The sequence below is a fragment of the Durio zibethinus genome, chromosome 1 (assembly GCF_047325235.1).
Source record: "Durio zibethinus cultivar Kanyao isolate XHJ-2024 chromosome 1, ASM4732523v1, whole genome shotgun sequence".
Classification (NCBI taxonomy): Eukaryota; Viridiplantae; Streptophyta; class Magnoliopsida; order Malvales; family Malvaceae; genus Durio; species Durio zibethinus.
In genome coordinates, this window is record NC_143162.1 from 6857305 (window position 1) to 6880966 (window position 23662).

The 23662-nt window shown below is 31.4% G+C and overlaps 1 protein-coding gene, 1 non-coding gene and 2 pseudogenes across 8 annotated transcripts; all 4 read left to right on the forward strand.

Annotated features, from left to right (window-relative positions):
- Positions 1-405: 405 nt before the first annotated feature.
- On the forward strand, positions 406-3569 carry LOC111310621 (dol-P-Glc:Glc(2)Man(9)GlcNAc(2)-PP-Dol alpha-1,2-glucosyltransferase-like; annotated as a pseudogene). Its single transcript, XR_016342568.1, has 8 exons — positions 406-860; positions 958-1041; positions 1325-1672; positions 1988-2256; positions 2426-2567; positions 2652-2856; positions 2990-3137; positions 3217-3569. The product of XR_016342568.1 is annotated as a dol-P-Glc:Glc(2)Man(9)GlcNAc(2)-PP-Dol alpha-1,2-glucosyltransferase-like (transcript).
- LOC149520314 (pectin acetylesterase 5-like) lies at positions 3437-7550 on the forward strand (annotated as a pseudogene). The gene is made up of 12 exons (XR_016326789.1): positions 3437-3464; positions 4137-4218; positions 4323-4449; positions 4545-4606; positions 4962-5052; positions 5186-5323; positions 6010-6063; positions 6153-6293; positions 6381-6486; positions 6646-6800; positions 7041-7149; positions 7285-7550. The product of XR_016326789.1 is annotated as a pectin acetylesterase 5-like (transcript).
- A 348-nt stretch (positions 7551-7898) lies between these two features.
- On the forward strand, positions 7899-12486 carry DAU1 (TRM32-like protein (DUF3741)). 5 transcript variants are annotated; one of them, XM_022910455.2, is made up of 5 exons: positions 7899-8113; positions 8710-8926; positions 9229-9314; positions 9553-11380; positions 11532-12486. In XM_022910455.2, the coding sequence occupies exons 2-5, from the start codon at positions 8776-8778 to the stop codon at positions 12233-12235; spliced, it is 2769 nt and encodes a 922-aa protein (XP_022766190.2). In that variant the 5' UTR covers positions 7899-8113; positions 8710-8775; the 3' UTR covers positions 12236-12486. The 5 variants fall into 5 exon arrangements, with proteins under 5 accessions (XP_022766190.2, XP_089617672.1, XP_022766191.2 ...); XM_089761546.1 differs by having other exon boundaries at positions 7905-8113; positions 11538-12461; XM_022910456.2 differs by lacking the exon at positions 7899-8113 and adding an exon at positions 8123-8286 and having other exon boundaries at positions 11538-12435.
- A 184-nt stretch (positions 12487-12670) lies between these two features.
- Positions 12671-12743, forward strand: TRNAK-CUU (transfer RNA lysine (anticodon CUU)). The gene has a single exon. It is a non-coding gene; the product is annotated as a tRNA-Lys (tRNA).
- Positions 12744-23662: the final 10919 nt, after the last annotated feature.

Genomic DNA, 23662 nt, shown 5'->3' on the forward strand with positions numbered 1-23662 from the left:
TCTACATTCAATTAAATTGACAATGAGATTTGACGGGAAACTAGTGACCATAATTTTTTTTTTTACAAGGAAGATTGTAGATCTTATATTGAAGATAAAAAATGAAATTACATACATTGAAATTTTAATTTTAAATTTGTTAAGAGATTAATTTAGTTGTTCGATGTTTTTTTTTATAAATAATTTCATGAAATAATTTAATTAAAAAATGAATTTATTGTAACTTTTTAAAAGATTTTTAATTTATTTTTAGATTTTTTATTTTATTATTTATTTGATTAAAAAAATATTATACATATAAATTTTTTCAAACTCGTAATTTTAAATACTAATTTTAATGATATATTAACAGATTAAATCAGATATAAATTGATTCAAAGGTCAATCAGCCAACGTAACCCCCTTCTCGACTGTGAAACTAGTAGGTACTTTTATGGTAATTGGCTTCTCGGTTATCAGCCAAAAAGCTACTTTTTCTTTGGATGATGCTAAAATGTAAAAACGACTCGTTTTGCCTTGTGGGAGAAACCCAATAAATCACCACCAGCAGCACAAAATAAAACGGCGTAGTTTACTTCATTTTGTGAATAAAATTGCAATACCGGCCGGCGCCGACACTGGTGCCCATCCGGACTCCCTGAATTAAGCATGAAAAAAAAATATATATATATATATATATATATTTCTTTTCGTCGCCAAAGCTTGAAAAATGGTAGATTTATCTTGTGAAGTTACTGGGATATCTGAACACCGCTAATAGAAGATAAAACATGGGTAAAATAGCATTGGCGGCGATAGTGAGCGTTTGGGTATTTCCAATATCCATCCTGGTGAGTCGCATTGTTCCTGATCCTTACATGGTAAAGAAAGACTGTCAAATTCTTACTTTCCAATTATTTTAATCGTTACAACAATAGTCAATTTTGAGTCGATTATTTCATCTTTTTATGTGGGCAGGATGAGATTTTCCACATACCTTAGGCTCATCAATACTACAATGGAAATTTCAGGAGCTGGGATCCCATGATCACTACCCACCTGGCCTGTGATGTTCTTTCTCTTCTCTGTTCTCAATTTCATTATATCCCTTTTGTTTATGTGAAAGTTCGGGATTTACTTTACTGAATTTTAATGGGTTGTTTTCAAATATTATAACAATGGGATGGGTTGGCTCTATTCAGTTAGATGAATTGATGTTGCATTAGGAATTTCTTTGCCCCTTCTGCAAAGATGGGGTTTTGAACTAGTTGCTTTCCTTTCATGATTTCCCTATTATTTTGACTCTATGCTCAAATGTTGTAGATTTTTGTTGACACTTAGTTAGAACTGCTTTTACAGGAACTGTCTTTCACTTATGCATGTTGCTGCTTTGTTTCCGGGCGAGTATATTCTACAATTGGTTTCATCATTCCCAGAAGTTTGTTCTACTGCACTGCTTCGCTCTATAAATGGAGTCTTGGCGGTACTATGCAGCATTCTAGTATACGAGATAATAACCCACTTGAGACCTGCTCTTGATGATAGAAAAGCAACGCTTCTTGCTGCAGTTCTAGCCCTGTATCCACTCCATTGGTTCTTCACTTTTCTTTAATAGACTGATGTTGCATCACTTACTGCTGTGCTTGCCATGTATCTTGCATGTCTGAAGAAGAAATATCTATTCAGTGGATTGGTAAATGAGTCAGCTTAAATTTTTTCTTATGCAGTCAATAAATCTTAAAATTTCCTGGATATTATTTCACACGCTGCCTGGGAACAAGATAAACTAGCTATGTATCAGATTGCATATGGAAAACTGAGTACTAAGGTGTTCTTAGATGTCTAACTTTGTAATCTTGCTATATGTGGTTAAAAAGGTACTAAGTTTTGAAAAGACTATCTAATCGAATAGTTTTGGCGTAGATTCACATTTACCTTAATGTTGTCATATATTTCTTCTTTGTTGTTGCATTTAGGTTTTTACTCATTTCCACCTGTGTTCTTGCAGCTTGGGGCAATGGCAGTTGTTGTTCGACAGACAAATATTGTATGGGTGCTTTTTGTTGCTTGCTCTGGGGTCATTGATATTACTCTGGCGCATCAAAGAGATGATGCAAAAGTAGATAATTTAAAGGCATCAAACAAGGGTGCCACTCTGTCAACCATCAATAGCAGTGTCAATGTGAGTTCAATCTTGAGGAAAAGGAAGCCCAAGAGAAATGCAGAGGCTAATAAACATTCCTCTTACTGGACAAACACCTCTTCAACATCCCGAACAGCAGGTTCTTTTTAACATACCTGGTCTTACTTTTGTTAGTTTGTAAAACCATGTAAGTTGTATTGTTATGGACTTACTCGTCAACTGCTTGTTCATAGGATTTAGGCAATTACTCTTTGCAGAGAAAGGGTCGCTATATGCTAATATGATGTCCTTTTGGCATTATAATGCTGGTCTGCTTCATGAGATTCAGGCTATTGCTTTGACTTCATGGCGAATAAAGTGGGACTTTTGGTCTTCTTTAGCCCATTCTTTTTTGTATTGCTGGTATTTGTTGCTTTTCTCTTTTGGAATGGGACTGTAGTTCTAGGTAGTATTCATTTTGCTGCGCTATTTGGTCCCTTTCCCTTCTGTCTTTTCTTCTTCTTTCTCACACTGCCTCCTAATGTTGCAGGTGCAAAAGAAGCTCATTCCGTTTCTCCCCATTTTCCACAAATAATGTAATTTAGCCTCATTTCTGCTCTTTTTGCGGCTCCTCTGAATTTCACAATAGGTCATGCCCTAGATCTGTTTCAGTCATTCCGGAAGAACAAGCTGCATGGTTTTTTCCTCGGATTCTTGGCTTTGATTGCTTGTCTCCTTTCTGTACACTTTTTCAGGTTAGTTCAAACGATCAATGATAGACTGATGCCAGATTATCTCACATGAATTTGGAACTCCTTGTACTCTTCTTTTTACCTTTTTGATGAAACACTTGTACTCTTCCATCATGTGGCTAATGGATTCTTGCAGCATTGCTCATCCTTATCTTCTTGCTGACAATCGGCATTATACCTTCTATCTTCGAAGGAAGATCATCAAATTTCATTGGTCAATGAAGTATCTTTTGGTGCCAATTTTATGTTTATTCATGGTTCTCATTCTTCCATTTATTGGGTTGGTACATATCATTTTCTACCTTATTTTGTACACAGTTTGTCCCAGCTTGTCTAAGGTTGCAATATATCTTGCATTGGCAGACAAAGCGCAGAGGGGATATGGGTATTGGTGTATTTCTTGGCGACTTCTGCTTGTCTTGTTCCTGCTCTGCTAATCGAGTTCAGATACTATACCATACCATTCTATATACAGTCCTTAATGTCTTTACAATGAGAGTGTTCTTGTTTCGGCCATTCCATTGGGATCATGAGCCCGGGTTCCAAAGGTTCATATGGTAGATACGAAATAATAAAAGCTTAAATGAGGGAAGCGTTAGCAGGTCGTTGTCGTTAGTAATCTTAGTATTCTTTAATGAAGTATCGGCATCTGAACTAACCCTATTATTATTACATGTAATTCCATTCATGTCAAGCAAATGAAAATTTCATGTTTGATATGCAATTTTTAACCAAATGATGGTGCTAGTGATGAGCATACTTTAGATTCTTGCAGTTTCCCATATGGCATATAATGATGATTTTTTTTTAATTTTTAAAATATATTTTAAAGGAAACAAGAAATATTTAAAGGAAAGACGTTGAAATAAAATTCAAAGTCGCCGTTTTTATGAGTTCGGCAATCCGTTAAAGACTAAACAGTGAAATAATCTAGAAATACTGAAGACACACTCTACTGCAAATCTTTTAATACTATAAATAAAATCAGCTTTAATGCGAAGAAAAGCTTCTTTTCAATGGCAAATCCGAGGCTTAGCGCAGCTGTCGGATTCACCATCATCTCTCCACTTCGATTCTCGAAAACCCCAACAATTCCTCATCTACCTTCGGTCTCCACGCCACCGATGATCTCGTTCCCTCGACTTTGCTACACAGAGCCAAAGCTACAGGTGCCTGTACCCTATCCCACCTCCCTTATCTCCAAAATTCAACCTTTTTTCTTTGTCTCTAATATAAAAATTAATTATTAGTATTTTAACATTTCAATTAATTTTATTTTTCAGTTTGCTTAGATGGAAGTTTACCTGGATACCATTTTCAGAAGGGCTTGGATCTGGCTCTAGTAATTGGCTTCTCCACCTTGAGGTAAATTCATTACTTTTACTTAAAGTTCTTTTTTTTTTTTTTTAATTATTGCTTTTTACAATAATTTGACTTTTTGTATTCAAATTTTCGTTTCTTGGGTATAGGTTGGAGGTTGGTGTAATTCAATAAAAACATGTAATATTCGAAAGGGAACAGCTTTAGGTTCTTCAAATTACATGGACCGTCTAGTTCCATTTGCTGGGATTTTAAGCCGTCACCCTTCTCAAATCCTGGTAATTTTTTCCATCGTTAATTTGATTTTCCCTTATTTGATAAATTTATGTTGTTTAAAGAATGTGCTTTCAACATGAGTGAATTTTTTTTTTCAGATTTTTATAATTGGAACATAGTTAAGATACGTAATTGTGATGGTGCATAAAACTTCTTAGTTACTTATATTGGGTTTTTTTTTTTTTTTTTTTTTCACATTGAAAAAAGAAAATTGGATTACATTTTTGTTATTGGTGGTTTTGTTGTTGTCTTTCGTGAAAGAGTTTATATTTGATATACTGTTAGTATATGAATTTTATATACTATTAGTGAATCAGATAATGACACTTTATTAATGAACAAATATTAACTTTTAAAGTAGATGTACAAAAATTAAATTTTTTTTAAAAAATTTACTCATTAATAAAATATCATCATCTGAGTCATTTCATTGATAAAGTATCAACATCTGATTCGTTGATAATATATAAAATATACACACTGACAGTGTATCAAATATAAACTCTTCGTAGAATGGAACAAAACTTTTATTTAGAGGCCAACTTATATGGGGAAGCAATTATGAATGTACTCTTATCACTTGGCTTGTCTAAGGCAAAACAGGTAGCGACATCAATGCTTTGTTAGAGTTTCATATTTAAAGGTGAAATTGTTAATAAGTACATTGTTTTCACTTTTCACTATTGTTGTCATGCAATTGTTTCGTTGCAAGGTGATGGATTTGATGACTTTGCAGGCACTTCTTTCAGGATGTTCTGCTGGAGGGTTGGCAACTCTTATGCGTTGTGATGACTTTCGAGATCATCTGCCAAAGGATGCTACAGTGAAGTGTCTTGCTGATGCAGGTTTTTTCCTTGATAAGTATGTTCTTATGGTACAAATCAATGCTTTTTAACTACTACTTAAATGGGTTACTGTTATGAACAGCCTTTAAACATAGTGAAATGTTCAATATAGTATCTAAATTTTAAAAATCTCTAATGTGGTAACATTAACCCTACTTAAATTGATCATACTTGTCTATATACATCTGTGAATGTAAAACTACAGATACATTTATGTTTCTATGTATTTAATAATAGGTGGATGTATCCATCAATCTATGTATGCAAACATGCAAGCAAAAAAGAAGTCATTCTGTTGTTGCAACAAAATTATAGTGGGTGCTGAGATACTTAACTATCCTGATTTAGCAAGTAGTGCCTCATTTATCCATATGATTTGAGTTCATGCATCCTAATTTTAAATTTGGACTTGACTGCATATGTTGAAATCACACCATGCTTGCTTTCTATCATGATGTTGTCCAACTTCAGGTTCTGCTTCAATCTCCTTATTTCATACTTATGTAATATCTTGCCCTGGATTATTCATCCTTAAAATGTTATATCAGTTGGTTTTGGTCATTTTGATGTTTGCCATTAAAAATTTTAGGTGATCTAGGGTACATTCCTTTTGGTCCTTCCTTATCAGTGGTTCCTATTATTTATTTTTCCTTTTCCTTCTATTACTCAACCTTTTAAAAAGTTGTTAATGTCTCTTGCCTGCTTGTCATGTCAGGGTATAGCAAAAAGTTTGCACAAGAATTGTGTGAGAAGAATGGAACCGTCTAAGGCAAGTTTTTGCTTTGTTATCTTATATTTGTCTCTTGTTTCCTTTTGGTATTCATATCACCGTTATATCTGATCATTGTTCTCCTTTGATGTTCAAGCGCAACAAGTTTACAATCTTTACCTGCCTTGGCCTGCTATAAATTGCCATTGCAGTGTATCTTTCCTCAAGAAATTATAAAAAATGTTAGAACCCCGTCATTTATTGTCAACCAGGCTTATGATTTTTGGCAGGTAACTTGTTCAAACCGGACATTTTGCTATTTTTGTAATGCAATTTTCTTTTCTATTTATATGTTCTAACACTGGCAAAATCTTTAGATACAACATATCTTAGTCCCTGTTACATCAGATCCTCATGGCTACCGGAGCAGTTGCAGATTGAACATTCAGAAGTTTTATTCTACCCAGATTGAAAAACTACAAGGTAGTTGGATATGTAATATCTAATATGTGCCCAATCTACTTTGCCTGACAATCCAAGTAGACTTTAGAACATTGAAATTGGAGTTATACATTGTAATCAATATTTCGAAGCACTGAAGCAGCTCTTATGTGGTGGCTTCTTATTACTTCTGCCATATAGGTTTCCGTGGTTCTCTGCTTAAGGCACTAAGTTTGTTTCAGAAAAACAAGGAAGGGGGTATGTTTATAAATTCTTGCTTTGTTCATTGCCAGAAATGGATGGCTGAGACATGGCACTCGCCCAATTCTCCAAGAATCAAAAATAACTTAAGGAATGTTTCTTTAATGAGATCAAATGATAGTTTTCAGCATCTTTCATGATTCTCAGGATGAAAAACTTTAGTTGCAAGTGAGGTAGAATTAAACACAATTGAGTTAGGGCTTATGATTCTGGTTGTATGAATGTTAGCATTCATGGCTTCAATCTGGTCTACTGATGCTTTGATTCATATTTGCTCTTCACTTGGGATTTGAATAATTATTCACCATTTTTGTTGGGTGACGTTTTTGAAACAGACCATTGCAGAATCTGTGGGTGATTGGTACTTCCAGCGGAAAGTATCAAAGCAGATTGACTGCCCTTATCCATGCAATCCCACTTGCTATAACATGGATTTCACGCGAGGTTTATGAAGCACATCTCTAGTATTCTAATTTTAAAATTACCCTGGTGGATATTATTGCAACTTTCATTCAAAGAAGCATCTTGGATATTGAAACACATATGTAGAATCAGATCACTGTTCATTGTTGATTTCAGATCGTCCCTTAATTTGCGCTGTAGCAATGGATTTTATGTTTGACCAGAGGAAGGCAACTTCTTTCATACCGAGACTTTTTGATACCCTGCCAAGTTCGATGTACTCTTCTTTTTTCTTTCTTTTTTTGAGATATTCTTTTTTCTATTTTTGAGATAACTTTGATATACACTTTGTATATCATCCTCCTTGTTACTTTTATACCCATACTAAGAACTTTGCTAATGTTCAAGTTAAAAGGTCTTAATCTTCATTCAATTGCATTTAATTCTAATGTTTCAATATTTGGTAACTTAGTTGAGTGGATGACTTGAATCAAGAACAGTATGACTACCACCTCATAACTTTCTGATTCTTTTATACTCAAAGATATTTTTTCTTTGAATGCACCAATAACAGAACAGAAAAACTAGGTTAAAAATATTGTAACATATTCATTTAGTTGTAAATAAGAAAATTACATGTTTATACATTTATGAGATCAGTCAACTAATAAATTTGTTGGCCAGGGTTGGCTTGTGCCACGTAAACGAGGGAGAAGGCGTTGGTTGGCGGGTGAAGAGCCATCTAAAAGTAGAAATCTAATAAAAGGGAGAATTTTGATTCAGAACCAGACAAAACCAAACCACATCCCCCCTCAACCCGTAATCCATGCTTCAATTCTTTGAAATTCCTTCCTTTGTCTTCTTCTTTCCTCTGATATATACATTTTTTTTAAGAACCAAACACGCAAACACAAGTTGCTTTCCAGCCAATCATTTGACTTCTCAACAATGGCTGATGGCAAAAGCAATGACTTTGGTTTTTGAACATATAATTCTCTTGTCCAAGGTATTATTTATGAAATATATATATCAATATCAGGGTCTCTTTTATGTGTAATTCAGGTTTCTTAATGTTCACTTGGTGATTTTGATTCCTTTTTTTGTTTCTCCTTACTTATGTCGTTTGGTTGCTGGAAATGGGATGTTGGGAAATTTCAGATTAATAAAACAAAACCAAAGGTTTTGGGTTCTGTTTTTCTCCTCTCATTTCAACTTACATGTTATTTATGCTGATTTTAGTATATATCATATATGAAAGGCTGGTTTTAGTTCTTGGGAAGAAAATCAATGATGAGAAAAAAACTCTAGCTAAGGTCCTTATTTTAGGATTAGCAGTATTTCTCACAGCACTTTTTCCCTCTTCCCTTTGTTTTCATGGTAACCAAACAGCAAGTGAAGTTGCAAAATTCATCTTAAAAGTTTGGAAGTATCCAACTGTTTACTTTGTAAACACATATGTCATTACTATTCATTGTATGATGGAACATATCATTTCAATTTTACAACAAATCGATGATTTGTTCCAATCTAGTGGTATAAAATGTTACTTAAATGAAACAGCTATGATTGTTACTTGATAGCATTTATTTCAATTTGAATCAGGTTCAACAAGTTCGTAGCTGAAGTTATTCGTCCGTCAAGTACATTTAACAGGCAATTCTCCGAGCAATGGGGAAGCACATGCAACACAGGAGCACTGGCATCTCAATCCCGCAAGGTTATCCGGGATGCATGTGGGGTATTCTTCATGTACTTAAGTACCAACATTGGCATTGGCGTTTTATTAAGAAAAGACTTCCACATAAGAAGCGTGATGCTGGTAAGCAGAGACTTGGTTTTCATTCGAAACCGAAAATTGTCCTATTATTATATATATTCTTCAATAAAATTGCATTACATTGGAAAACAGATTGAAACACTATAATCAAAGTTTGGTACTTGAAGAAACTGATCATTATGGGAAAGCAAAAAGTTAAAATGATGACGTAACCATCTTTGTTCTAATAGCAGGTTGAAACAACATGATTAATATAGGTATTGTTGCCTTCTAGGCATGCAGAGGTTTGCAGTATCTGTTTTTCTTTCATGGATGCTAACAGCTAATAAGCTTCCTGGTTCTAGGGGCTGAAAATCCAGAGGATGGAGTACAAGCCTCAAATACTGATGATCCGTCAAAATACATGAAAGCTGAAGTGGCTAAATCTAAGGTGAGTTGATATAGAAGTTTTTCTTTGGCACATTTCTGGACTTGACTTGTGCCTTGTATAATGTAAATCATTTCAATAATACACAATTGAAAAGTTTTGTTCCTGTTCACATTGTTTAATAGGAGTTTGATCTGTAGTTGCATATGAATTAGAAATCCACTGATTAGGATTCAGCTATTTCTTATTTTACATGCACAAATAGAGTCATATATAGTTGTATCTAAGTTGAAACTGGTAGGTTGAAGGAAAGAAGAAGCAGTCCAGTCCAGCAACTAAAAATTCAGTGAGATCTCGGCTGAAGGCACTTATTACTGAAGATATGTCTAGAAGGAAGGGACGAGGCCGGCATCACCGAAGTTCAACCTACCCTGCACCCTTACAGTTGAAACGAACTGGTTCAACTCATCATGCAGAAGCTCATATCGATGATATTCTTCCTGAAATAGCTCTAAATGATGGAAGTCCTGGAGTGGCTAACAAGAACAACGAGATCTCCTCCGATAGCCGTTCTGAGGATCAAGTTTCACCAAAGTCCTCGGAGGAACCAATTACCAGTGATGAAAGTGATGAAGAGTTCGGTATCATGCTTAGTGGGGAAGACTCAAGCCTTGATCAAGTTGATGAAATTGAGAATGCCAATTTCTTTCAGGAAGATCCAAATGACAAAAAGCAAGCATTATTGAAACAGAAGTCGATCGCTTCAAAAGAACTTACTCTAGATGCTGCTGCATATAAGTCAAAGTATTTAATAGATGCTCTGGATATAATCAACATGAACAAAGGGTTTTTACTGACAATTCTACAGGATCCAGGCTCTCCTTTGACTCACCATTTCCGTAAGCAACAAGCTATCAGTGCTAAAATGGGAGTAACCAGGTCTGAGACTTTCCCTTCACCTGGTTCATCGAGCAGAAAAGGTTCTGGTTGCTCATCGAGCAGGAAAGGTTCCGGAGGAAGTAGACAAAAACATAAGCAGGAAGCAACTGAGTTTCATGCTAAAGAAGAGGAGTCTGATGTTTGTTTTCATGGACAAAAGTCATCCGATCATGAGTCTGCCGAAGATATCTGTAGAAAGTCAATTCCATTGATAGCTGCAGACCACAGGGCAGATGGAATTCACAAACTAAACCAAGCAAAGGCTGAAATGGCTAATATCTCTTCTTCAGGTTCATCCCACTATTTGAAGCAATCCAGTGGAAATCAAGTGGCAAAAAGGAGATTCAAACATCTTAAACAGAATATAAAACAAGCAATTAAGGAGAGCAAGAAAGAGAGGTATCGGATTGCCATGGATGCAGTCCTTCACAAAATTCCTCACAGGAAAGGGTTTTCCAAGGACTTGACAAAGGACATTGTTGATTATTTTAAGGACCTTTCAAGGATTAGGAATATTTTTTCTGAATTATCTACCGGCAAGAGAAGAATCCAGCACGAGAGAAGAGCATCATCTTTTAATGAGTCTATGGATAGATATACACAGTTGTATGAATCTAGTTTCAACAGAGAAGCCAAAGAACATATCTCCAAAAGGATGCAAGAAATAGGAGAAGAAGAGATAGTTTTGCCTCGTAGGAGTGCAAAAAAATCACTGGGAAGGATTCTTTCCTCTCCTGAACTGCATTCTTATTTTTATCAAAGTGAGGACTCTTCTGATGCATTTTCTTCAGATATGCAAACTGTTGTTGCAGATAGCACTTTGAGCATAAGCAGCTTAACTGAACAAAAAATTCTAGATGTTTCAGAGGCTTTGTATTATCGCTCACACGACACACTAGGAAAAAGTGAGTCTGAAGAGAATATGATAGACATCCGGGAAAAACTTCCATTTTCTTCAGATTTGTTAGCAACAAACTCATCTACAAATAGTAAGACAATAGCTCAAGTGGAACAAACTAGTGATGAGTCGGGAAACTTGATGATAGGGAAAGATGTTTCTCAGAGTGAACAAGACAGTAAGCATGGAATAGTACCTATCACAAAGCAGGAAGAACCAAGTTCTATCCCTTTGCTCAACATCACTTTTGAAGGGCAAAAAGCCAGTCCTGCAGAAATTTCCAAATCACAAGGTATAAGCCCTGTTGATTCTTTCTCTTACCTTATGGGACAGATCATATTCTAGGACTTTGTTTGATCTTTTTGAACTGTTATATTCAAGATTACATTTCATTATCAATTTATCTTCCTGTTACTGGCTGAAATGAATGGTTTCATGTTTAGAAGCAGATTTGGAGCTAAAGCAAAGTCAGGGCCTTCCCAACGTAATGAGGTTTTTGGATGATGGGCAACATAAAATGAGGGATACCCCTAAGGTGGCTGAGGGCATAGTTGAATTAGAGAAAGTAGAGGCCTCAAAGAAGGATTTAGACAATGAACTTTTAAATGACCGAGTAGACGCAAATGACAAGGATAAATTTACATATGTGAGGGATGTACTCGAACTATCTGGATTTAGTGGGAATGAAACGCTTGGCACGTGGCATGCGGATGACCAGCCATTGGATCCTTTGGTGTCTGAGGTAGTCAGAGATTGCATTTTCTGTGATCCCCATTGTTCCAGGGATGAAGAAGTTGGTTACTGTAATCACCCACTTTTGTTTGATCTAATCAATGAGGTATTGATGGAGCTTTACGAAAGATCATACAGTTATTGTCCCAGAGTTTTGTCTTCATTATGCCACATCAGTCCGATGCCAGTAGGACACCGAGTTCTTAAGGAAGTATGGGCAAACATAAGCTGGTACTTGAGCTATGAATCTGGATTTGATAAGCCATTGGATTATGTTGCCAGTAGAGATCTAACAAGAAGTGATGGGTGGATGAACCTACAGTTTGAAAATGAGTGCCTAGGACTTGAGCTTGAAGAGTTAATTTTTGACGATCTCTTGGAGGAACTTATCTTAGACTTGATGGCCTATGCTTGATCAGGTTCATTCTTATTAGAATCATCTTCACTAGCATTAAAAAATTTTGTAACTTGATTGATTTTGTAATTAATACTTGTTTTACCCAAACTCCGAAAGAGATTATGCAAAATATAAGGAAATAGTTACTGGTCGTTTCATTCATACACCTTGTAAAATCAGTGACAAGTGGGAAATACTACTCATAAATTTGTGTATACAAAAATAATTAATGTTAGAAAGGTACATAAAGAGCCTAAAACATGTTATATATAGTTGCCTAGTTCCAGGGTTTTATGGATTTTCATCCCAAGAAGATTCTGTTTCTAATCCTGTCTTACGCTCTGCTGTAACTTTACATAACAAGGAACTCTAGCGAACATTAAGATTTACTCGAGGTTGAAGGTGTAATCTTTGAATGTCTCAATAATAATCGCACCCTTAACGAGCAACAAAGCCCGTCTAGCTCAGTCGGTAGAGCGCAAGGCTCTTAACCTTGTGGTCGTGGGTTCGAGCCCCACGGTGGGCGTATGTTTTCATTCCGTACCTTTTTGTTCTGCAGCTCAACTGATCAAGATTGCCATCCCATCCAGGTCCAGGCGAACAGACAAAACACATCCAATGAAAAATCGACGCTGCTGCTTCCACAATAAATCAACTTCACCAAACAGCATTTGCGTGACCATTGACCTAACACATCCTATCCTATCTTACCCTATCATTAAAGTCTGGAGAATCTAAAAACTGCAAATTTGATGTCTCTTTTTGCCAAGCGCTTAATTTTTACATGCATATTCATTCAAAAAGCTTGGTTTTTTTTTACTTCTGTAATCCAATAAGCAGCATTCTGATGAAACCTTTGATTCTGTCATGGCAAAGTAAACAGATAAATGGGGCTGGGTGCTTCTTGATTCTGTCATAAAGACAAAAAATCTTTGATAAACAAAGAGATTGTTAATGTTTCTTTGCAGTGCAAATTAAACTCAAATGTTAAAAACATGCATATATGGGGCGAAAGAAGACGCATGGGATGTCAAAGTGATTGTTCCAAATGCAGTGATCAAATTAAAGTGAAAGGAAGTGCTTTCAGAAATGATAAGTGATTGAACTTGTTGCCTTGCCCTCCATATCAAAAGATTAGTCTCACATCCACACCAATCGGGCTCAGTTCATTTTGGACCCACCAAAATAGCAATACCGACTGTGGCTGCGTTTTGCTACCTATTCGTTTAGCCCTTGTCGGATGAGACCCTTCACTCTTATGGCTAAGAGGGAAAAAATAAAATAATCAAAACCGTCCACGCATGGTGCACTGAGGGAAAAGATTCGAAGATAGGTAAAAGAGAGGGAAGCCTCAGCCAACCTTTTTGCCAAGAAGTGCATAAGAGAATCAAAAGGATTTCTTCATTATTTGCCAATTTCTAACTTGAACAAAGAAAAATGAACAACTTGGTTATACTGCCGGGGGAAAAATGCCCTAAAAATACTCGTTAGGCCATTGGTGACCTCAGAAAAGGGGCATACGACTATGAGAGCGCTTCATTATTAACTTTTAACCGTCTCATCCGTTGACAGATTAGTGAAAGGTCATCTTCTACCCTTACTGTTTAATGTTACAGATTTAAGAAAAAATCTTGAATCATACATCAAACATAATAAAAGGGTCATTAAGGTATAAAAGGGTTCACACTACCTCTTTCTTGTGAGACATTTTTTGTAAGACAAAATCATAAGATCAAGGAGGTCAAAGCGGACAATACCTCACAAGAATGTGAATCGTGACAGTCAGGCTGATCTAGGACGTCGGATGACTAGATGCCCAGGTCTCGAAGCCGCACGGGTTCGGAGTTTAAGTTTCGACCTGTGATAAGTGATATCAAAGCCAGTCCTAAACCGTTCGATCCATGCCAAGCGCTTTGAGGAAGGTAGGCAGGGTGGCCAACCTCCGTGACGAGGGTGTCACCAGGTTGGGTGAAGGAAAAACCTAAAGAGGAGTCTTGAATCTCACATCGAATATAAAATGAGGGTCACTGAGGTATAAAAGGGTTCACACAATTTCTTCCTTGTGAGGCACCTTTTGTAGGATTAAACCGTGAGGTCAGGGGGCCAGAGCAAACAATACCTCACAAGGGTATGAATCGTGGTAAGTAGACTGATTTGAGACGTCAGATGAGTGGATGCTCGGGTCCTGGAGCCGCACAGATCGGAGTTTAAGTCTCGACCTTCGATAAGTGGTATTAGAGCCGACCCTAAACCATTTGATCCACGCCAAACATCTGGAAGAAGGTAGGCAGGCAGGATGGCCAGCCTCTGTGACGAGGGCGTCACGAGGTTGGGTGGGAGAGAATGTCATGGAGTTCTAAATCCCATATTGAACATAATAGGAGGCTCATTGGGGTATGTTTGATCCACGCCAAACGTCTCGAAGGAGGTAGGCAAGAGGTTAGGTGAGCGAGAATGTCATGGACCTAAGAAAGAGTCTTGAATCTCACATTGAACATAATAGGTAGGCAAAAGGTTAGGTGGGGGAGAATATCATGGACCTAAGAAAGAGTCATGAATCTCACATTGAACATAATAGGAGGCTCACTAGGGTATAAAAGGGTTCACATAACTTCTTTCTTGTGAGACATCTTTTGTAGGATAAAACCGTGAGCCCAAGGACGCTAGAGTGGATAATACCTTATAAAAGTGTGAATCGTGACAATCAGATTGATCTGAGACGTCGAATGAGTGAATGTCCGAATCTCGAAATTATATCGATTTGAAGCTTAAGTCTCGATCCGTGACACTAACACCTATATAATTTCATCTACATACTATTTTTCTGTGCAATACGGACAAAAAGAGAATTACTTATTTTGTTAAAAATGTTTGCGGTATTTCAAGAATAAATGGTAAAATTTAAAAAAAAAAAAAACGGAAGAAAGATAAAGATACTTATGATATTAACATGAAAAATGAAAAAAAAAAAAAAAAAAAGGAAAAGAAAGAGAACAAAAGAGGAAGAAGAAAGAGTTTTTCTCAATTGTTGAGGACAATAAAGGGTTTTTCTGGCATTGACTAAATTATTAAAAAAAAAAAAAAAAAGAAAAGATGGAAGGTTTGGAAGAAGGGTGAACAAATATGGAAAAACAAAGTAGAGAATGAAGGGAGGAAAATAGGGAAACATGCAGATTTTTTTTTTTTAATTTTGATTATAATATATGTGTGAGGTTTGGTATGTTTGGGATTCTTTTGAAATTGATTGTGCCATTGGTTTGGGGAGAAACATAAAAGATAAGTAAGTTTTTTTAAACATTTCTCCTAAAAAAACTTTCGTCTTCTCTCAAATTTACCTTATGTATTTCTTTGTAATTGTTTATAGTTGGGTTTGATTTTTTTTTTAGATCAATAATCAGTTCGATTTTGATTAGTTTATACTTAAAATTTTTTTCTGATTTTGAGTTTTTGCTTTTGATTTTGTATTTTTAGACATTTTATATTTTGTCTAAGCAGCTAAGATAATGTTGAGAAAGTCTACTATTGGCTCACGGGTTCAGAATTGAAAAGCAAGGAAGGATTTTTTTTTCATTTCTTTAAATAGAAAGTTATTTTTATTTTTAAATTATTTTTTAAAACTATTTTAATATCTTCGAGAATCTTCTACATTAATTTTTTTTTTCATTCTTATCTCTTTGAAGACGTGCATTGTTGATTGGATGTGAAGGCTTTTATCGGATAAGATTGATTTTCAGGAAGTAGAAAAAGAAGGATAGATACGAGTTTTTTTATATTAATAATTGGTTATTTCAATAGATTAAATTTAATATTTTTTTATAAAATAAAGTTTGAATTTAAATTTTATTTATGATTATTTGTTAAAATCATTTTAAATGTATAATTTATAATTATTTATTTTAAATTATTAATTATAATATATTTTATTTTAATTTATAAAATTAAATAGTTTTTTTATATAAAAAAAATGATATGAGTTCTCTGTAACGTCAGAGGTTTTCCATCACGCTTCTTTAATTTTACTTTCATTTTAGTTTTCTTTTCTTATTTATATTACATTCAATTTCATTATTTTTTTATTATGCTTTACGTTTTTTGTTCTTTACATTTTTTGTACGAATTTTATCCTGATTGCTTCCTTTATAATTTTTTTAGTTTGATTGTAGGGTAAGAATTTATCTTGATTGAAACAAGAGCATGGAATTTTTAATTTGATACAACGAAAATAAATTGACTATTTTTTTTTAGTAATATTTTTTATCTTTTTTTTTAAATCCCTTTTTTTACTTAGTCTAAGTGATTGTTTATCAAATTCATCATGATTTTATAATTTTTTAAATTTACAAGTTCTTTTTTCATTCATTTTATTTCATCAAATTTTGAAGTATATAAGTAAATAAAGGTGAACTTATTTTTGATTTATTTCTTTAATTTTTTTTATTTTTTCTTGAAATAAATTTAAGTTTTAATTTTTTTTAAAAAAAAAAATTGAGTCACGAGTAAAAAAGAAAAAAAAGACAGAATTGTAAAAAAAAAAAAAAAAAAAAAAAGAGTGTGGAGGTCAATGTAGGCTTATCAAAAGGAAAAAGGTTGGTTGGTAGGATAGAAAAAGGAAAATATGTAAAAAAATTTTTTGCTAATATAAAATTTTGGAGAATTTAAATTTTGATAAATTTTTGTATTTTATTGTAACTTTTTGCAGATTCTAAAATAGAATTGACACACGACTTAAAGGTATGTTTTATATGTGTATTTTACTCTTCATTGAATTATTTTATAAATTGATAAAATTTATAATATTATTTTTTTATCTAACAATTTAAAACGTTTTTTATTTATGTGTTTTTAGTTACATATATTTCACTGCATTTAAATACTTTTAAAACTTACCATTATTATTATCATATATCATTATAATAATATAAAATATTAAATTACCATATACCATTGTAATAGCATAAAATGTTAAATCAATAAAAAGTTGATTTTTACTTTTAAATTTGTGTGATTTCAAAACTAATAATTAATGTAAGAGATACACTCAAGTTACAAAAATATGTAAAAATCTACTTAAGTTACAAAACAGTAAAAAATAATCTAAAAATTATTGAATTAAAAAATATTTATTTACTAAGTTAAACTTATTATCATTAACTTTATGAAAAATAATATTTTGTAGCTTAATATTCATATGCGTAATTCATTTTATCACTTTTTTGCTTGAAAAAGAATGTGTTAATATAAAAGTTAAAAATATAAATATTTAAAAATTTAAATATAGTAGCAATAATAATTATTCTCTTTACTCTATTTTTGTTTCCCACTTTCATTTAATAAAATATTATAATAAACATAATCTTACATGTTAAAAATTATTATCGAAAAGTTTCATATGTTCAAAAAAATAAGTAGTAAGATTAATGACTAATCTATTATTTGACACCTAAGTAGAATCTTTGCATAAAGTAGGATGTTTACATAGTTAAACTCAATACATAATACAAAAAATCTAATGAATCAAATACATATATATATTGTCTATAAATGATATAAAACCAATTTCTTTATTCAATGATTTTTTCTTGGCATAACAAAAAAAAAAACCTCTAAATTTTGTTTTAGTATTTGAAAACGATGATATTGATAAAAAAAATGATTAAAATAATTAAAAAATGTGAAGTAAATAAAAAAAGTTAAAAATAAACAATAATATTAGAAAATAAAATTAATTCAAAAAAATGGACATACTTTAATTTAATTGAAATATTGATCAAACCATTAAAAAATTATTAAGAAATTTGCATTAAAAAAAGAATTTGAATAAAAATAATATACTTCTAGGATTATTAGATGTGGAAATACATACTTTATATTTAATCAATAATCAATGCAAGTTCAATCAAGAAAATATTAAAAGATTTTGAAATTATAAATGATATAATAAGTGATTTTAATTTGTCTAAATTTTTTTAAAAAATATCAAATATTAAAAGATCATGAAGAAATATATAAAAGATATTGAAATTTTCAAATTTAAAATAGATATATGTATATTATTGGAAAATTTTATTTTAAGAGAAATATATCTAAATTATATTTATTTTGTATACTTTACATATAATTAATCTAAATATTTAAAGTAATATACGTAGAAAAAAGTTAAAAAGTTAGTAAAATTATAATGATTTAATCAAAAAATTTTAATATTTAAATGTTAGCATTTGAATTTTGGATTTGATATTTATTGATCGTAAGAGTTAATTGAGATTTTTGTGATTTAAATTAAGTTAAAGTTTATATAAAATTGAAATATTGGATAAATTTAATTTCAAAAATTGTAAAATTATTTGATAAATAATTAAAATTAAAGAATTATCTTATGTATAGATTGTACATATAAGTGATTATGTTAAAATGCTTATTTGGTCGTATATTTAAAACTATCTTATGTATCATCAAAATAAATTCTACACATAGGATTAGACGTGAGCAAATCTTATAAGTTATTCTTGTATGTTGTAATATAATATTATATATAATATATGATTTATTTTTCATTTAAATCTTGATAAACTTTAATCCATAAATATATTTAAACAATAATTTTATCTATAGATAATATCTAATCAGATAATAATATTTAAATTTTGATGTTTTATACCTTTATCTTTTAAAAAGAAATATCTAATCATATAATTACTTGATAAATCTAGACTTGAGAAATTTCATCAAAGTAACCAACATGGCTTATTAGAGTTTAAAAGTTATCTAATATAGATTTTTTTTTTACTGTTATTTAGTTATGTACTGTGATTTTTATGCATAAATAAATGAAACAAATTTATTTAGTTCACTTTTATTTGTTTTTAAATCATAATAAAAAAGATATTAGTGTCATAACATATAGATTCGTAAACCTATAGTTAGACTTAGCAAAAAGAGTTGCTATCAATCTTTTTTATCTATGTGTGATTAATCATCTAAGAAATCTATTTTCTTAAGAAGCTCCTAAGCTTGACTAAGGATCCTTAAAAGAATAGGTTCAGGTCTATTAATCAAAACAGAGTTTGAAAGTTCAGTTACATGTGGTAAAGGTTATAGCACCCCTCAAATGCCCATCCAAAGGATGGTACCATATTTTTTTAAATTTATCATAGGGTCTTAGTTCTAATGGCTTTAATTTTTATGTTGAATATTGAAAATAATTCATAAAATTCTTTCATCAATCTGGTAGAATTTTTAAAAATATTTTCTCACCTCAATAGTATTCAAGAATCTCATTTGATTTCTTAAAAAGGCTCCGTAGTCGAAAAAATATTTAATTATTTTTTTATTGTCAAAAATATATTTAATTATTTCACCATTTAAGTCAAATTAAAAGTATTTTTTTATTTTGAATTTCTAAATTCTTCATAATTTGGGTTTATTTAGAAATTTTATTTATTTATTTTGGATTTTTAATTTTTTTAACATTTGGGTCGATTTAAAATATTTTTTTTTGAAATTTTTAAATTTTTCATCATTTGAGCCTATTTAAAAATTTTTTTTATTTCTCTCTTTTTTTAAATAAAATAATATGACAATTATTTTTCTTGAAATTTCATTTAAATTCTTTCACAATTTGAGATAAATTTAAAAAAACTTCTCACCTATAGATTTATTAAAAAATTTACCATTTAAAATTTTTAATAATCTCATCATTGGATAATTGTCATATATTTTCAACCAAAATTTTATTTTTTATTTTTTATTTTTTGATTGAAAATAAATATTAATTATTGTTATTGAAACTTTATCTAAATTATTCCACAATTTGGGGTAAATTTAGATAAAATTTCTCACCTAAGAATTTTGTAAAATTTACCATTTGAAATTTCTATAAATTTCATCATTGGATAATTAATACTTATTCTCAAAAATATTTTATTTTTTATTTTTTATTTTTTTAATTTTTTTGTAATTTTCTCTAAAATTTGATCATGCAAAAATATTTAAAAATAAATAAACAAATAAAATAATCAAATAAATAAATAAATAAAATACCAAAATGTAATATTATTATATATTTTGTCCATATTAAATATAAAAATACCTTTCAAGAATTATGCATAAAATAAAGTAATTAAATAATCAAATAAAGAATGATGAACTAAGAAAAGTTAAAAAAAGTATCAAAGTTTGACTAAAACGAAGACAAGCATGTGGGTTTCCTTGGGAAAGTCCTCGAATCAATTCAAGCTTTATCAAATCACTTTACTTTCCTTGCTTTTTTTACTTACCCTTCCTACGTTGTTTTTTTTTAAAAAAAAAACCTTCTTTTTTATTATTTCTAGCACATTCTCTCATTCTATCTTTTTACAAAAAAGTACTAGAAACCTAGCCTTATGAAATTGGTGGGTGATATAGGCATGTGGCTACTAGTAATAGTACTAGGCATGTTATAGCTTGTATAAATTAGGAGGAAGGTTCGGCTAATAATGGACTATCCAGGAAGTAACTGATGCTTATTGGGATTTGCTCGATTGCTTCCTCTTTCTCTTTCAATATTGTTGTGTGATTTTTCTCTTTGATCGCTTGTTTTTGTGCTTTTTTTTTCTTGTGTTCTTCTGTATGCTTTTCTGTTTGTATTTATAAAATCAAAACCACAAATCCTAATCCAAACAAAAATTCCAATTCTTTTTGCATTTCAACTTCAACCCTTAAATTCAATTCAAATTCAAATACCTAACTTCATTGGTTTTTTTCATTTTTTAATTTTTTTAATTTTTTTATTAACAGAACTAATCCTAATAGACCCCTAGACAGATTGGGGTGTCTACAGCTACCCCTTTTTGTATATTTTTTATAAAACAAGAATTATGCAAATATGTAGACAACCTAATCAACTCGACATATTTTTTTTGTGATAACCGACACTATAACTGACTGAATAACATAAGGCTCCCTTAAGTAGAGACTCACAATTTTGAAAAACAAATACAGCTCCTCTAAACAGAGGCTTAATGACTTTTTGAAAAATAAATTAAGTCCTCTTAATAGAGGCACCACAACTTTAAAAAATAAAATGCTCCTCTAAACAGAAATACCATAACTTTGAAAAATAAAATACTCCTCTAAACAAAGGCACCATAACTTTGAAAAATAAAACTCTCCTCAAAATAGAGGCACCATAACTTTGAAACAAAGGCACCATAACTTTGAAAAATAAAATGCTCTTCTAAATAAAGGCACAATAATTTTAAAAAATAAATTCAAGCTCTTCTACAATCATATCCAGAGGAATCATAAATCAGGTATGATGAAATTTATAATAGAAACTCAAATATTTATAATTTGAGTTCGAAATTCAAAGGTTCAGATTTGCAAGAACCTTTCAGCTTTGTAAGAATTCACTGAAATTTAATTTTTAAAATTTTAGTTGCACAAGAATTCAAATTTGCAAGATCTTAAGATTTGCATTTGCAATTTGCAAGACTCGCATCCAATATTTAAAGATTTTCATTTAAATTTTTAAAAATTCACATCCAAAAGTTTAAAATTTCTCATTCAAATTCAAAGGTTCACACTTGACAAATTTAGGGTTCACATCCAAAATGTTTAAGCTATTTCATTTAAATTTTAGAGATTCATATCCAAAAGTTCAAAGCTTCTCATTTGAGTTCAAAAGTTCACATTTGACAAATCCTGGAGTTTCACATCTAAAATCTCAAAGGTTTTCATTTGAGTTCTTCTTAAAGATTCTCATTTGAAAAACTTAAAGATTCTCAAAGATTTTCATTTAAAAAACTTAAAGCTTCTTAAAGATTCTCATTTGAAAATGTCTTAAAGATTATCATTTAAGCCTCAAATATTCTCAAAGATTTTCATTTAAAAACATCTTAAAGATTCTTATTTAAGACTTAAAGATTCTCATTTGAAGATTCAGGACTTCGTCAAAATATTCAAAATTTCTTTTTCAAATGACTTTCAAACTTTTACCAAAGTTAAAATTTTGTATGTACTAAATGTCATGATCAATGATGCAAATATTTTCTTAATGATGCAAATGCAATAATCTAGATTCTCATAATATCATATTCTCAACCATGATTCAAATGCTTATTGCATAATGCAAATGCATAGCCAAACCAAAGTTTCAAATATTCTTCAAACAACAACGCAAATGTAATGCATGTAATGCGGATGTCCATATCATGAAATTCTAATTAATTGTGGTAATATAGTTCTTAAGATTCCACTATTTCATATTTGTCTTTTATAGCTCCTTAGTATTTTAGAACAAGTTTTGTCAACTGATCCTCATTATTTTCATCACTTGATCGCCATTCATAGGTATCTCAACACTAGCAATTTTAGAATAAATCCTGTCAATTAATCCACGTTATGTTCATTACTCGATTACCATTCATAGATTTCTCAGTACTAGCCATTCCAGAATGGATTTCATCCATTGATCCTCATCATTTGATCACATCTCACAAGTTATGTCGATCAATCCATCACTACACACATGTCATTTTTCAAGTTTTACACATCTTTTCATTTTTTTCGCCCCCTATCATCCTAGATTTCTTTTCAAAAGAATGCAAGAATCTTTTATGCACATTATCATTAATTTATCATCATTTCAATTTTTGACAACTATAATGCAATCAGACATTTTCTTAATTTATTCTGGAGATACGACAATAAAAGAGCACAAGAAGAATTTGAAGAAAGATAATAAATGAGGAACGGGTTTAGTGTAAAAACAAATAGGCAAAGGAACAAATTTAGAGCATGTCTTTATGAATGATATTGAACAAATAGAGCAACAATATCCAATTAATGAATACTCAAACAATTCTTAACATTAATCTAGAATTTTTCTTAAAAACTCATTCCATTGACTTTCAAAGTCATTGTGAGTTCATTGAACTCTGCCCCAGCTTTGATAGATTTTCATGTCTTTGATCTTCCATTCATGTGAACTATTTATTCAACTCTCAACTCAGAGATTTTTTTTACCTAAATTACCTTTTTAGGTTTTCAATTTGAGTATTTTTTTCTCTCATTTTCACTTTTCTTTTCCATTCTTTCATTTTTTTTTTCATTTTTTCTCTTTTTTTTCATTTTTTTCATTTTTTTCATTTTTTTCATTTTTTTCATTTTTTCATTTTTTTCATTTTTCATTTCTTTTTTTTTTCTCTTTTTTCTCATTTCTTTTTTTTTTCATCCATTAGTGATATCTCTCATCAGTCAATCTCTGAAGTAATGTTAGAGGATTATGTTGTTCCATCACGAGCATGCCTTAGCCTAATATATGATCAAACAATCAAAATGGTTAGATAAACACAATTTATTCCTTTTTGTGTCTTAGTTTTGAGATATATCTATCACTGGATAGGAATGGCTCTATCTTAGGGTTGGCCTTTTAAGTGTACAATATATGTAGGGTTAAGTGATTTT